Source organism: Strix aluco, chromosome 2 (assembly GCF_031877795.1).
Source record: "Strix aluco isolate bStrAlu1 chromosome 2, bStrAlu1.hap1, whole genome shotgun sequence".
Taxonomy (NCBI): Eukaryota; Metazoa; Chordata; class Aves; order Strigiformes; family Strigidae; genus Strix; species Strix aluco.
The window spans coordinates 352,132-367,206 of NC_133932.1; the positions used below are offsets into that span (position 1 = coordinate 352,132).

Consider the following 15,075-nt stretch of genomic DNA (forward strand, 5'->3'; position numbering starts at 1 on the left):
GGTTGCCCAGAGAAGCTGTGGCTGCCCCCTCCCTGGAAGGGTTCAAGGCCAGGTTGGACGGGGCTTTGGGCAACCTGGGCTAGTGGAAGGTGTGTCTGCCCACGGCAGGGGGTTGGGACTGGATGGTCTTTAAGGTCCCTTCCAACCCAACCCATTCCATGATTCTGTGATACTGTTCAAAATGCCATAGCACACAATGTTGCTATTAGCGTATCTGGAAAGAAGTTCCACACTTAGAGAAGGATCTCTGAAATTCATGCCAGTCTGGTGATATATTATAATCAATAGGCAACTACCTTCACAGCCATTCAACATAGCTTTTTCTTTTTATTTTTTTAGCTAAAACACTTTATGTGAGAAAAAGCTGGAGGCAATAAAAATTGATCAACTGTTGGGAATTCAGTTTCAGCCACTTTTTTTTACAGTGTTATTTAATTTATTTATATATGACTGATGTACTTGGTAATAATCACTTATAAATACTACTGAAGGGATTAAAAATTGCGGGGATGTGAAGAGCAGGTAAAAGATGGTAGGAGGTGTTTCAATAAACTATAGATACATAGGAAAATATGTATAGCATTAAGAAAACTATAACCAATCAGTATATTACAATGCCTGCTGAAGTCCATTACATCTGCTCGTTTGTTAGCTCCAAAGACACATCCTTTTGAGCTGCTTCCTTCAAATCGAAGTACATTCATTTGAAAAAAATGCTTCAAAAGTTTAAAGCTTTAATTTCTGATGTGCGCACTTGTAATACTAATTTATTATTTTCACAGCCCTGCAGTTATCTTCTACATGTACCAAATTCATTATCTAAAATGCACTTATCAGCCCAAAACAAGGTGATGGCTTTTTCCATATACACTGAATCTACTACCGCACACCTGCCTGTTAAAGATATTACTCAGTGGCCTAAATGAGGGTTAAATACTCACACTTGGGTTATACCACTTACCAAACTGCTTCCCACATTCTGACCACTGATCTGATGTTGGCATAACACTTGAAAAGCTTCTTTGATTATTTATTCCCACACTCAAGTGACCCATTCATCGTAGCTGCTCGTGATATGCTCTAATAGGCCACCCCCACTCCCACTGTAAGAAGCAGAATTTCTTAAACACCTTCACACATGATTCCTGTTTTCCCTAAACCAGAAGCAAGGCTGCTACCAGCTGACCCTTACCACGAGTATCATCAGTTTTAGTTTCTACAAAGTCGTCATCTCCCAGGACATCAAACACATCCAGTCTGCAAGTTCTCTTGTATTTCTGATAACTGTAGCATGCAGGCACACATATCATAATGCTGCTACCACAATTATGAGGGCTGACTGCACGCACCCATGGTAGTACCAAATTGGACTAATTTATTTGAATATATTTTCACTATTTTTGTTACTAAGGTTGAACTACATTTTAAGCAAAGTACTTCACTTGAAAAAGCTCACACCAGCATACAGGTTTATAACACGCAGTAATTGCAAACAAGATTTACTTAAAAGAAAACTGGGTAAGTGAATAGGGCTCAAGTCAATGGATAATATCAGTTTATTTTTATAGTTGTCATTCTACCTTCCCACGACAAAGAACATAGCTTCCTACCACAGAGAACTATCTATACAACAGCTTCCCCCCCATACACTTTTATATAATCTAGTCACTCTGGTTCCTACTTTTAATTTAGGATTCTCCTGACTACCAGAAAAAAGCCTCAACAAGAGCTATATTAAATCAGAAGTAATGAGTGTTTGTCTTCTATTGAAAAAAACGAAAAATCAATCCTTCACATTTACTTCAAAATATCCACTGTATTCAGAACACCATTGAATATTATTTTTTTCCCAGTGTAATTCTGGAGAAAAACATTAATACCCTGACATTTTTACCTCTATTTTTGTCTCAGGTGTGTTAATTTCACACTTAACCGCAGAGGATTTTTCTGCTCGTGTGCTTTCATCATGGCTTCAAGCACTAATAAACCAGATTCTGAGCACAGAAAAACTATATAAGTACTAGTTTTGTCACCCTGTTTTCTGAAGCAGTTGAAGCGTCTTTCAGGACCCATGAGATGAATTATTCCAATACAAAGTTAAATGCACAGGAACAATTCCACCTGTGGTTACGGTTATATTTAGATAGTTCAGGTCTTAACTTTCAAAGTATAGATCTTAAAATAAAAAATACTACTTGATCAAGTTCCCTGAAGCTTGGTTATTAAACAAACATTCACAAAAAGATTTAGAAATTGATTTATAACTGTTTATATATTTTTCTGTTAGAGAACCTTAACAAGAAAAATTAAGTCCAAAATCATTTATTTTCCTGATAAATGAAGAAAAAACTGTAACTTCCAATTACAAACATTTTAACCAGTAAAAGTCCAGCTTGCTTGTGTCTATACATTCTATTGACTAGATGTATTGATTAAAATTATGGTTAAAATAATCAAATAAGCAGATAAAAAAAGAAATTCAGATTTTACTGCACAGCTTGAAAGCAGCCTGCCTTCTTTGTGTTTCCCAGCATTCTTAGCTTTGGACACAAATATGTCTTCCAGTATCAAACACTGCCAGCAATTTCTCAAATTAATTTTTGAGAATATGCCAAATAGTTAAAAAGAAATATTTAATAAGGTCTGACAGATTTTTCTCATTTTAAAATCAAAGCTGTTGATAAACTTCCTGTATTTACTTAAGAAGCAGCTGACAATTTCATATTTCAGTAACTCTATACTTAAGTTTGGTGGGAACGTGGTGTTGGAGTGGATTTTTTGGTTTTTGGGTATTTGATTTTTTTTTTTCTAATTGTATTGTAGAGAGGCAAATTTCCCTGTTTTTTGTTAAACAAAACACCAAGCAGTCAGTACAGATATTTAGGGGCTTAAGTGATCATTAGTTTGTGCCGGCCCCTGCCCCCCGCCTTACACCAGCACTGCATGTCCAGTTGACACAGGAAAAATTAAAAGGGCATTTTATATTAACAAGCATCTCTAGATTCTACACACTCAAGGTGCTGTCACAGTCTCTGAACACAAAATTACATCTGCCTTTGAATTCCCTCGAAGAACTGAATAGAGGACAAGGAATCAGCACTGCTGGTTTTGTTCCCAACACAGTTCAGGTGTACATACGCATCATTTCATGTTTCACCTGTTTTTTTTAAAACATGAAATGTTACTGCACAGTCCCATATACTTCAAAACTATGCTAATGTAGTAACTTACACCAAAAAGCTCATTTGAAAGATACATATTAGAAAAACAACTGTTCAACATCATTCAGATATGTGTACAACAGTTTAAATCAATAAATGAAAAAAAATATTTCACTGGAACTGGCTTAAAAAAAATCCCAAAACACAACAAAAAACCCAAACAACAAAACCAAAAAGCCATGTGAAGTTTCTGAACAAGCAATAAGGAATACAACTTTCTGTAATCCACAGGGTACAGATCTAGTAACAGAATGTGTTTTGGCACGTTATAATGTAGCATTTAAGCATAAAACTCTTGAAATGTTCCCATAAGGACTTACAAAATCTCTTCTAACGAATGCCTTCAAGTTTGCCTTTTCTAGTAGTAAGAGCACATCAAATTTACTGTAGTTACATTTTGAAGCTGCCAGTCAGAATGGCAATAATGCAAGCTGTGCCTTGAAATGTCTGGAAACCGCACTTGTGCCTTGCTCTTAACAGAAATTTTAGCAATCTGTTGTGATCTGGATGACTGTCATTTTCTTTCAACATTAGTAATGCAGGAGATTTGAAGTATTTTCTCAGACATACTTCAACATGGTCCTTATTCAATGTCCAGGATTGTATTTCAAAGGATCAAGACCACACTGTCCATGACACTGACCTTAACTTCGTAATATAAGTCCCAACAGTCAGGTCTGTATTTAGAAAAAATGTTTATGCAACACTGTACCTACAGGAAGTGCTTCATAAGTTTTAAAGCTCTAACTAAAAGCAAAAAAAGGCTAAAAAACTACACCATTTTTATTTGCTAGCACGTGATACTTAGTTGTTTTATCCAAGAGCTGTATTTGTAGAACCAACCTAGACAAAGAGCAGATACCAGCTACATCTGCACGTGTGTCAATTGTGGCTTCTTTACAGGCAGATACCTGAGCACAAAGCAGAGTGAGCCAAGTTAGAACGAAACTTTGAATCCACCACACAAAATAAAGCCTAGAAGCGAAACCACCAGGTCATAAAAAGCACATCTGTAAGATGATTGTTTGAAAAGCGTGTACGTGGAAAGGACAAAGAGCAAAGCTGTGGCACAGAACCACAGGAAGAAAAGAAGTCACATGCAATGCAGAAGCGCAAAGAGCAAAACAAAGCGAAGATGCACAGGAATAGAGACAGGGGTGCAGTAAGAATAGCTTCAGTGTTTAAACACAATGTTTATTTAAGCCTCAGCAGTCTTAAGTGAATACACATGCAATAAATCCTAAAATCACATCACTGTTACCATCAAAATGATCCTATACACGCTCCACAAATAGTCTCTATTCTTGTCCTAGTGGTTCAGTGTGAAATCCATTATAAATAATAGCTGCACTAGAAGAGGGTGGCGAGCAAAATCATTTAGAAAACAAACCAGGACCTGTTGTTGTCATCTGTGCTCGAGCAGGTACCCACAAAAAGGAGAAGCTGAACTGAACAAAGCAACTCCTCTGCAGACAGAGAGGCGCACACGCCGAGCAGCTCCGAGCGCATCTTAAAGCATTAAAGGCATTTTAAACCGGAGCCACCGCCTCGCCCCAGGCTGGGCACGGCCAAAGGCCGCCCCGTCCCGACCTTGTTTTGACGGCGGCGCTTCCCCTTTCGGGGCGCGGGAACTGCCGCCCGCCCGCAGCTCTTGGCCCCGGGGCTCGCCCCAGGCTCCCACCGTGCTGGGGCCGGCCGGAGGAGCGGGGACCGCCCCCGGCCGGGGAACTGCCCCAGCTCCCCACGCCCACCAGGGGCCCCGGGCGCCCCGGCCTCTTCCCGACCGCGAGGAGCGGCCTCAGCCCCGCACCGCGCCCCGAGTGCGGCGGGGCCCAGGGAGGGGGGACGAGGGGGAAGCGGCGACCTGCGGGGGGTTTCGGCCCCTCTCACCTACCGACTCCTCCTCTCGCCCCTCCTCCCCCTCAGCCCCGCTGCGGAGAGGGGAGGGAGGGGAGCGGGACGCAAAGCACCGACACCCCCGTAACTCACCAGCTGCTCGGTGGCGGCGGCGCCTCTTCCCCTTCCGCCATAGCTGTTGACGTGCCCCCGCACTCGGCCGTAAAGCGCGCTTGGGCCGTGTGTGGTGTAGTGTTTTTTTTTTTTTTCTTTTTTCCGACATCCCTCCTGCCCACGCGCCAGCTCCCGTCCCCGCCTCCCCCGTGCTGTCGTGAAGTGAGGGCGCCGACCGTAAAGCGCGGAAGCCTGGCACGGGATGGGGCGGTGCCTGCGTGAGGAGAAAAGACGGGTCCCGGGCGGGCTCTGGCGCGGCCGCCGCCGCGCCCTCACGGCGTCCAGCTCAGACAGCGCCGGGCTTGCCGCGGGGTCTGAGCGGATCGTCGGCGGTGCCTGCGGGGAGGCTGCGGTGACGGGGCTCTCCCCCGGGGGCGGGAGCTGCCCCCGCCGCGGGCCGGGCCCGGCCGCGCCCACAGGGCCTCCCCCGTCAGGCAGCCGGCGGTTGGCGCCCGCGTTTTCCCGCCCTGAGCGGGAGCGGCCCCTCAGCGCCCCGAGGAGGCGGCGGCGGCGGCCTTGCGGGGCGGGCCGGCCCTCGGCCGCGGAGCGGGGCTCTGGCAGGAGGACTAGATGATCTTCAAGGTCCTTTCCAACCTAGATGATTCTGTGGGAGAGGCGCTGGTGCTGCGCGGAGCTCCCCGCAGGCTGGGCACGGGGGAAGGGCCCTACCGCCGCCTCAGGGCACCGGCAGCGGCAGGTGCCGCCTTCAAGAAGCCTTCGTATTCGGTTTACCCGGCAGGGAAGCCATTCCGTGAAAAACCTGAATATCTGCGGTTTTCGTAAAGGTGAACTGCTTTGCTGTTTATAGGTTTGATTATTAAATGACTTCCCCTACAGTCAGCATTGTGACAGGCTATATATACTCCACCGGTCAGAGAGAATGTACAAGCTTTACCCAGAGGGTTCTCTCTTTCCAACGGCCAGAAATCACCGGGTAATGTTCATTGGTAACCCTGGCAGAACAACGCTGAAGGTCTCGATCACGCACGTTCCTTACCCACCTTACACCCTCAAAGGGAAAAAAAAAAAAAAAAAGTCCAGACAAATGTCTCAATTTATACGTGGAATAACATCGCCACCTTGTGATCCGTTCGTGTCCTTACACGGGTCTGTTTTATTTCCACAGCTCGCCTCGGGGTGTGCTCCAGTACGTCAGTGCCCGGACTTTAGGCGGGATTGCTCCTGTGGAGAGAGAACGCTCGCTTAACTTACGGGATCCATTCCCAAAGAGTCAAGAACGTTCATTCAAAGCTAAGACACATTTTCACGTATGTATTAGTTTCTTAGAAAAGATTGTATGAATAATCAAGAAAGTAGGTATTTTACAGCATCAAGCGGTATTCAGGCAATTAAAAAAAGAATCTTGTGAAGGAGAGGGTAATATTTTTAGTTTCTTCCCTCTTTTTCCCGCTTCATCTGTATTTTTCGCTAAAAAAACCCCCAACAACAAAACCAGCGAACAACTTCCTGCACGCATTTTAAAGACTACTTTTATTACTAAGGAAATTTAGGGGAAGATTTTTGTAAAATGCCCAAGAGCACGGTTTTCCTCCTGGCAGCGCGCGGACTCCCAGCGGCGCCGCCCGAGGGCCGGGCGGGCGGTGCCAGTGCGCAGGCGCGGCCCCAGGGCGGAGCCAGGCGCGGGCCGCGCGCGCCGCCCCGCCCTCCCCGCGTGGCGCTGGCGGCGGCAACATGGGGGACACGCTGGAGGAGCCGTGGTGGGAGACCCCCTCCGGGGCGGGCGACAGTCCAGGTACTCTCTCCTGGCCCTCACGCTGGGCTTGAAGTAGTCTTCCGGAGGGCCAGCCCCCTCCTCCCCGGCCCTCCTTCTTCCTTTTCATTTTTTTCACTTCCCAGCCCCCCGCCTTTCCCTTCTTTGCTTTTAATTTACTTCTCCTGGCTTCCCTCTCTCGTTTGCATTTTATTCCTGTGCCTGCTTTCCCCTGCTTGCTACCGATGGCGGTTTTGCTTGTAAACAAAATCTCCGCAGCCAGGTGAGGTCTAATCTCTGACCCTTCAGATTCGGGGTAGTTAGGAGATAGTTAGAGGAGGAAGCGGCAAACGAAAATATCAGTAGTTAAGTAACAACACGAACCCACTCAACAAAAATACATCTAAGCGAATTTTTAAAGGGGGGGGGGGGGAGGGGGGAGAGGAGGAAAACCGCTTGCTTTGAGTTCAGAGCTCCGCTGTCCCCTGCATTTATTTAGCTTTGAAATGTGTTTGTTTCCAAACCGAGTTTCATCGATGAAAGGATGTTGCATGATGTGTGTTGTTTGCCGTTACCTACGTGAAGTTACTTACAGTTCTGAAAGGCCTTGGAAACAGTAAATCCATAGCAGAGCCTTTGGAGGGAAGAATACCTGTGGTGTTTGTAAAGCATCACCCATGTGCTCACCCCCTTGCCATGTGTTACTGTAAAAACGCTGGAGTTAAACAGCTTTTCTCCAGCCGTTGCTCTTTGGAGTATGGTACTATGGCTGATTTGTCTCTTTTTCCTGATGATTATAATATCTGGCTCCTATACTTGGCTTCTTTTCAATGTGTCTTAAAGCACTTTACAGCCTGTGGTTGCATCTGTAGTGTTGAGATTTAGTGTGGAAATTTAGGTAGATGTAGACAGCTAAAATGACTTTAAGACTTTATAGTGCCCTATTTTACTGCTTTTGTTGTGTTGTTTTTTTTAAATTTATTTTTATTAATGTAAAATTGGTAAGAGTTGAGAGTTATTGGGAGTTATCTGCATCTCTGGGAAGACTCCATATCTTTCAGTGTCTTGACAGTGGTTGCTTATTTCCTGTGAAAAGGTACTTGGAGAATAGTTTGAGAGGGACCAATATAAAAATTGTATATATGTTATAAAGAGGGATCACAAGCCCCAATAAGGCACCTGAGCATTCCAGTTTTATTTTTAGTCTCAGGTAAGTTCCTTAAGCAGTTCCAGTTCCCATGGTAAATGCTGTTTATTAGGAATTTCTCATTCAGGAGTCATAAATATCTTAAGAGCCTACCTACACGTTCTGCCAACCAGAGGTTTCATTTGGGGTGGATGGTAAGCTGATTTATGTAATGTTGGCAGCTTTCCTTTAGAAACTGGATACAAAGTGGGACTTGGATGATAAACTTTGACATGATGGATAAAACTTTGAGATGAGACTGTGACAACTCTTCCAGTTAAGTAAAACTCCTTGGGATTTTTGCAATTGCGCTGTTGAGCTACTACAATAATTCAGGTGGGAAGTAACCTCTGGAGGTGTCTAATCCAGCCCAGTGCTAAAAGCATTATATGCCCTTTACTCCAAGAACATTCTTTGAGTGTGTTACGAGTAATGATTACAGGTGAGTGTTGTGCAAGCCGGGTACTCTGCTGTCCGTATCCCACCTTTGTAAACTTGTTGGCAGGTTCTTTATGTGGAGCCTGTTGTTGTATTAAGTTGACACAAGCCATCAGTAAAGTAAGAAGGACATCTGTTACTTTTATTTTATGTAGCTATTTTTCACGTACAACAGATGTAAAATCAAAGGTTAATTTGTACCACATCTTACGGATACTGTAGAACGCTTTAAAATCTGTTGGCATGAAATAGGAAGTCAGGCTTTACAATGTAAGCAGCAATACAAGAAAATAGTTGCCAATTAGCAAGCACTTTTGACAGCTGTGAACAAGTTTATTTCTGTGAAACATTGTTTTGTTAAAAAACATGTTTACTATCTAACTTAATTAGCTGACCTATTTTAAAAAATCATCTCTACCACAACTGTAGGTGCCAAGCAGAAAAATTCTAAGTGTACTGTACTTTTTAAATACTGGTCTTTTGCCAAGTCTTTTAAGACTAGCTCTAGAATAAGTCCTGACCAGTGGAATAGCCTTCCTAATAACTCAGTCCTCAAAAGTGTCTTAGGTTTTAGCATCTTGTAGTTAGAAGAGGCTAGTTTCAAGATGAAGTGTATGAAAGATGTTCAGACTCACTTCAAGGGTATGAAAACACAAAATATATATCCTAGTATATGGATATAAAAATAATTCTTAATTTGCTTTTGGCCACATCATTGGTCATCAGTATTTTAGAATCCATATTAAAGATTAAAGCTAGTTACTCTCACTTTGAGATGTGAATGTTTACCCTGGTGGTTTGTAGATGTAAAAAACCCCAAAACAACCTGACAAAAAAAAATAGAGAATGGTTAGGGATTATTGTCTGCTTATCAGTGTTATTTAGTGTTACACGTGTGCCAAGTCATTTAACTGCAGGGCTTCCTCCCCTCCCTTTTTCCAGTTGATGTCACAACTATGTCCAGTTTTGAATATGATTTTTATATTGCATTCAGAACTATAAGGGAGAGGATAAGGAATACTAAGGAGTTTGTTTAGTATTGGTAGAAGACACCAACTTTTTCCTCTTCTCTCCATGAACAGAAAAAGCACTTCTCACAGCACTATGAACGTCCGTATCTCGCCAGTAGCCAGCATGCCACATCTCCCCAGCAGTTCGAGGGAGAGGGATCGACTTCTATTTTCCAGAAATTCTTCCAGTTTCCTCCTTTTATGTTACCACTCCTTGTCTTTCATTCTCCATGCTTTGAGTCCCTTAATCCTGTAAGAATGTAGCATTCCCGTTTGTCGGTTTGTTTAGATCCTTAAGTAAGAGTCTGTTGGGCCATGTCCCTCCTAGGCAGAAATTAATTGTGTTATCCCAAGCAAGACAAGAGCAGAAAACAGGGAAACTATCAGCAGTACACATAGGTGAGAAGTATAATATGGTACCACGGAGGATGATTTAACCGTACCTGGGTTTGTTGTGGGCTCTAAAGGATTCTATTGTGGGAATTCTTTTGCCAGAGGTTTTCTTTCTTTTCTGTAGACTGGCAATAAACGGTGCCAAATAGCATCAATTTGTTATATGTGATTTGCAACTGCTGGGAAGTGGACTGTTCATTGTAGCACATTCAGTGGGAGTTTTGTTGCTTGATCGGAGCTGAGATCTGTCGGCGGACTTGTGCATGGGGAAGTTTGTATCTTCTTCCTATTTTTTTTTTCTCATCCATGAATTGCTGTCCCTTCTGATGAAACTTGTTCTTATACTGGAGATCTCTCTGATAAGCATGCCAAGCTGGCAGCTGCTTTCTGAAAGTTGTGTTTCTTTGCATTTACATGCACTCATTCTGCAAGTTGCAGAACTTATAATGGTGTGCTTCTGTGAACTTTATTTGGATCTGAGCCTATATGACATGGAGCCTTGGAACTTTATAGTTATCTGCAGATTTAGTGAATAAAATTTGAAGCCTTTTCTTTTTAATATGGAAGAGTCATTCTTTAATTTCTGCATTTTGACACAAGTGTGTCTTGTAGGACGCAAGCTGAAATAATTTTTCAGTAGACTGATCTTTTAAACTTTTCTTTTTTTCAAGTACTTCTAGAGAATTTCTTGTGGAGCTGTTGAGGGAGGCATAGGTTTCTGTTGTGGGATTGCAAAAATAGTCACGCAGCAGTGCTAATGTGTTGTACTGTCACAGTGGCTAAGTTAAACTTTCAGCTGTGAAACAAAAGGGAAAAAATCGTGTAACTGAATGCATCAAAATCTCTCCTTGCTTCAGCAAAAGGATTGCGATTTTGTCTATGGCACTGATCACCGCCAGCTTTTGCTTTATTTGGGAATTAGGATTTGGCAGTTCTTAAAGAAAGACCTATGTGAAAGGAGTTTTCCCACAAATTATCAGTTGAGCCATTTAGACTGTTGGAATGCACTCTGTTAGGGGAAGAAGAATGAGGGAGATGTTAACACCAGGGAAATCAATTAATTTTTATATTTTAAAACAGTAACTCATGTTAGTTGGTATTTACAGGATTCCTATGGGGGGTTTCTTGCAGTAACAGTGTCTTGTTAGCTTTAAGTTTCTAAAGTGGAACAGTGAGAAATTTTTTGTCAGAGCAACAATCACTATTTTTCAGAAAATTGAAAACAACAAACCTGGAGTCTCTTCTAATGTTTTGATTTTTTTGGTGCGTTGGCTGAAAGGAAACTTTGAGGGGATCGAGTGCACCCTCAGTAAATTTGCAGATGACACCAAGTTGGGTGGGAGTGTTGATCTGCTCGAGGGTAGGGAGGCTCTGCAGAGAGATCTGGACAGGCTGGAGCGATGGGCTGAGGCCAGCTGGGGGAGTTTCTATAAGGCCAAATGCCGGGTGCTGCCCTTGGGCCACAACAACCCCCAGCAGTGCTACAGGCTTGGGGAGGAGTGGCTGGAGAGCTGCCAGTCAGAGAGGGACCTGGGGGGGTTGACTGACAGCCAGCTGAACAGGACCCAGCAGTGTGCCCAGGTGGCCAAGAAGGCCAGTGGTATCCTGGCTTGTATCAGCAACAGTGTGGCCAGCAGGGACAGGGAAGGGATCTTACCCCTGGACTCGGCACTGGTGAGGCCGCCCCTCGATGAGTGGGTTCAGTTTTGGGCCCCTCACTCCAAAAAGGCCATTGAATGGCTCGAGTGTGTCCAGAGAAGGGCAACGGAGCTGGTGCAGTGTCTGGAGCACAGGTCTGATGGGGAGCGGCTGAGGGAACTGGGGGGGTTTAGTGTGGAGAAGAGGAGGCTGAGGGGAGACCTCATGGCCCTCTACAACTCCCTGAAAGGAGGGTGCAGAGAGGGGGGATGAGTCTCTTGAGCCAAGGACCCAGCGCCAGGACAAGAGGGAATGGCCTCAAGCTGCGCCAGGGCAGGGTCAGACTGGCTCTTAGGAAGGATTTCTTTGCAGAAGGGGTTGTTGGGCGTTGGAATGGGCTGCCCAGGGCAGGGGGGGAGTCCCCATCCCTGGAGGGGTTGAAGAGTCGGGTTGACCCAGCGCTGAGGGATCTGGTGGAGTTGGGAACTGTTAATGTTGGGTTGATGGTTGGACTGGATGATCTTCAATGTCTTTTCCAACCTAGACGGTTCTGTGATTCTGTGAGTGAATTTTAAGTCTTTTAAAGAAGATATACTGTAAGAAAAGCAAAAAGGCAAATTCTCTCATGGATGAACTAGAACTACTTGTGCAAAGAGTTAGTTTGGTTAAAAAACCACTTCACTAAGGGTTATGAATGCAGTTACCTATTTTGCTTGAATGTGAGCAGTTGAAAGGAAGGGCAAAATTGTGGATGAATGCAAGAACAAAATTGCGCTTCTAAGTCACAACTTACTGTTGAACTTGGCACAAATTTTGATCAGTTCCGAAATACTGTTTAAGAGAACTGAAATCAAAATACTGTAGTCCAGATAAAATGGCAAAAGTTTATACAGCTAATACAAACAATATCCATCTTAATTCTCGCATCTATTTTCCTAAGATAACTTCTGCACCAATGTGAGTGGGGATAATCACACTAGTTAACTCATTGAGGAGAGAATTGTTCATCTTCAAATCATGCTTTTAAAGTGATGCCTGGCACAACAAGGAGCTCTGCATTTGTTTAAATTCTGTACATTATAACAGAGCAGATTTCTCCATACATCTCTTTATTCTGACTTTACTACTGAACATAAGATATCCATACTGAAACATTTCTTGGCTAGACCAACCTTGAAAACAAAATGGCACCTCCTGCAACCCCTCTTCATTTGATTGACCATATGTTTTTATAAATCTACAGAGACAACATTAGTATTGTTATTTGTGGAACATGTCAATGCTGAATTTATAGTAGAAACTTATTTGTGTCTCATGTGCTTCTCCACTGTGAGGGCCAAAGTCTGAAATTATACCAGAAAAATGGGAGCAGGGCTTGGTCCCTGCAGACATGCAGTTACCTTTGGCTCCTAAGAATTTGGCTGTCTCTTGATGTCCTGTGATTGGTGACCATTGACGTGCTGGCCATGTGGATGGTTTCAGATGTTTCCCCAGTGGAAACAACTACTGTTGAGATTCAGATTGCTTAAATCCGTTTTAATGTCATAGATCATAGAAAATTATTTACCTTCTCCCTCCGCTTTGAAGGCAAGTTTTAGACACAGTCCTTATAATGTGTAGCTTTCCAGAACTGCTGTCTTGGAGCGGTTTGTTGAGATGTCCGACAGGAATTTTGGCAGGTGCTTTGGTTGTGCTCGTAGGCTTTGGTTTGGGGATCCGAGTTGGAACTGAACGACGGAACGCATCAGTAATCTTGAAATAAACCAAGAAAATAAGTCATGCATTAGGGAGGAGAGACAGATTGTGTATTTAGCTTGTCAGTGTCTTTTCCACTTTATAAAACTAAACACATCGCTCTTAGAACTGTTTGTCTGAACTTCCTTTCTCTCCTTGGTATTGAGAGTGTAGCTTTGCATTTAACTTATCTACTTGATAGGTGAATATCAAAGAATCTGGATGAATTGAAATCCAGAGTATAAATAAGTGGGGTTTCCTGTCAGCCCTCTGACCAGGGCAGCAGCCCTAGGGGCTGAGTGATGCAGTGCAAAGGCAGTGGACTGTGTGACTTCTCTGGGTGAATAATCAGAGGACTTCCACATACAGGAGAAAGTCTTGATTCAGTCCTGAATAGCAGGCAGTACCTAGCTCATACTTTACTCTGAGAGATCTGTCTTTGAAAGTGACCACAGTGTACACAAAATGAATGTAAGAGAGCACTCTCCCTTCAGGATCCCTCATAGTCATATTTAGTTGCAGAGAAGTAAGTAGACAAAAATAAAAAGTTAAAGTGAGCACTGAAAAGGGGTGAAGACCTGTAAAGGCAAGGAGATTGAAAGGTACCGTAGCTGAAACTAGGGTTAAACGTGCACTACCTGTCAGAAAGGCTTTTTGCATCACAAGCCATTTTATATACCTTCTATATTTGAGCAACAGAGTAAAAGAAGTTCACTGAGGTTTTTTTAAAGAACATAAAACAGAAATGGTGTTCAAATGAGGACAATAGAAAACAGCTTCAAAACTCTGGTGAATTAAGTATGAATAAGAATGAGCTAGATCAAAACAAGTTTTGAGAAGCAACTTCCTAGTGGCCATAAAAGTCTGCCTGGAATAAGTATTTATTTAAAAAAAAAAGTATCAGAATTCAAAAGCTTACCATTTGGCTGTAGATAATCATATATGACAGGAGTTCTCAAAAGGATAAAGCTGAGCCAACAATCACATCATTGCATGTGCTCAGTATGGAGGATCTGGGGAAAGTTTGCACATTAGAGTCGTGCTTAACGGATCATGAGTAAGGAAAAAAAATAATCAACCTGGGCTAACTGAAGTTTGCAAACAAAGAGATAGAAGGGATGGTAATGATCTCCCAGAACAATGTGGTATTTTTCTAAGAATTCTGAAGGAGCAGATCTTTAAAATTGCTGAATCCTTATCAGTGATGTGCAACCTGCCACTGAAATTGCTGGTGATGCTAGAGGGATGTGATGCCACTTTTAGAGTAAAGCTTCACAGAGGATTCATGAGTATAACTGCTGAACTGATCAAATTGTAGAAATGACAATAAGAAATAGCATGTTCACCCACATGGTTACTAATTTTGCAGTGGGAAAACATCCACGCTTCTTGTTGAGGATAATATTCAAGTATGTGTTAGTCAGATATTGTTATATAGGTATATATATGGTATCAGATTGTCTAATAATGAACTAGGCAGTCTTTGAATGTTCCCAGGCACTGGAACTGTTAAATTGTCAATAGTGTTGAATTGCTGGTGTGGTCCATGACCTGGATCTAGCTCTGGAACAGTTCTGAGGCATAGCCTGGGCGTTAGCCCAGAGGAGTGTTCATTTCGAGTTGGTAGTTTGTATCTGGCTAGGTTGTTTTGGAGGCTCAGGAGGTTTCTTGTAGTTTGGGTTGATCCCTGACTTAGTGTCTGAGGAACAGATGTAGGTGCCTTTAGCTTACTAT

At 43.2% G+C, this 15,075-nt stretch overlaps 3 protein-coding genes across 10 annotated transcripts in view; 1 reads left to right on the forward strand and 2 right to left on the reverse strand.

Annotated features, from left to right (window-relative positions):
• Positions 1-5,301, reverse strand: part of TBC1D23 (TBC1 domain family member 23) — a 36,526-nt gene extending 31,225 nt beyond the window's left edge. For 2 of the 4 annotated variants that reach the window (XM_074807241.1, XM_074807224.1), the window contains exon 1: positions 5,211-5,301. In XM_074807241.1, the coding sequence (XP_074663342.1) occupies positions 5,211-5,251 (41 nt within the window). In that variant the 5' untranslated portion in view covers positions 5,252-5,301. The remainder of the gene's footprint in view (positions 1-5,210) is intronic. The other 2 variants (XM_074807234.1, XM_074807215.1) reach the window with 1 other exon arrangement.
• A 1,574-nt stretch (positions 5,302-6,875) lies between these two features.
• CMSS1 (cms1 ribosomal small subunit homolog) overlaps positions 6,876-15,075 on the forward strand; it is a 248,172-nt gene continuing 239,972 nt past the window's right edge. Inside the window, exon 1 of one of the 2 annotated variants that reach the window (XM_074807401.1) lies at positions 6,876-6,984. In XM_074807401.1, coding sequence (XP_074663502.1) covers positions 6,924-6,984 — 61 coding nt within the window. In that variant the 5' untranslated portion in view covers positions 6,876-6,923. The remainder of the gene's footprint in view (positions 6,985-15,075) is intronic. The other variant, XM_074807410.1, reaches the window with a different exon arrangement.
• The window catches only part of FILIP1L (filamin A interacting protein 1 like), a 213,907-nt gene continuing 207,514 nt past the window's right edge, over positions 8,683-15,075 (reverse strand). For 3 of the 4 annotated variants that reach the window (XM_074807267.1, XM_074807256.1, XM_074807288.1), the window contains 2 exons: positions 13,175-13,359; positions 8,683-10,978 (listed from right to left, as the gene is read on the reverse strand). In XM_074807267.1, coding sequence (XP_074663368.1) covers positions 10,888-10,978; positions 13,175-13,359 — 276 coding nt within the window. In that variant the 3' untranslated portion in view covers positions 8,683-10,887. The remainder of the gene's footprint in view (positions 10,979-13,174; positions 13,360-15,075) is intronic. The other variant, XM_074807277.1, reaches the window with a different exon arrangement.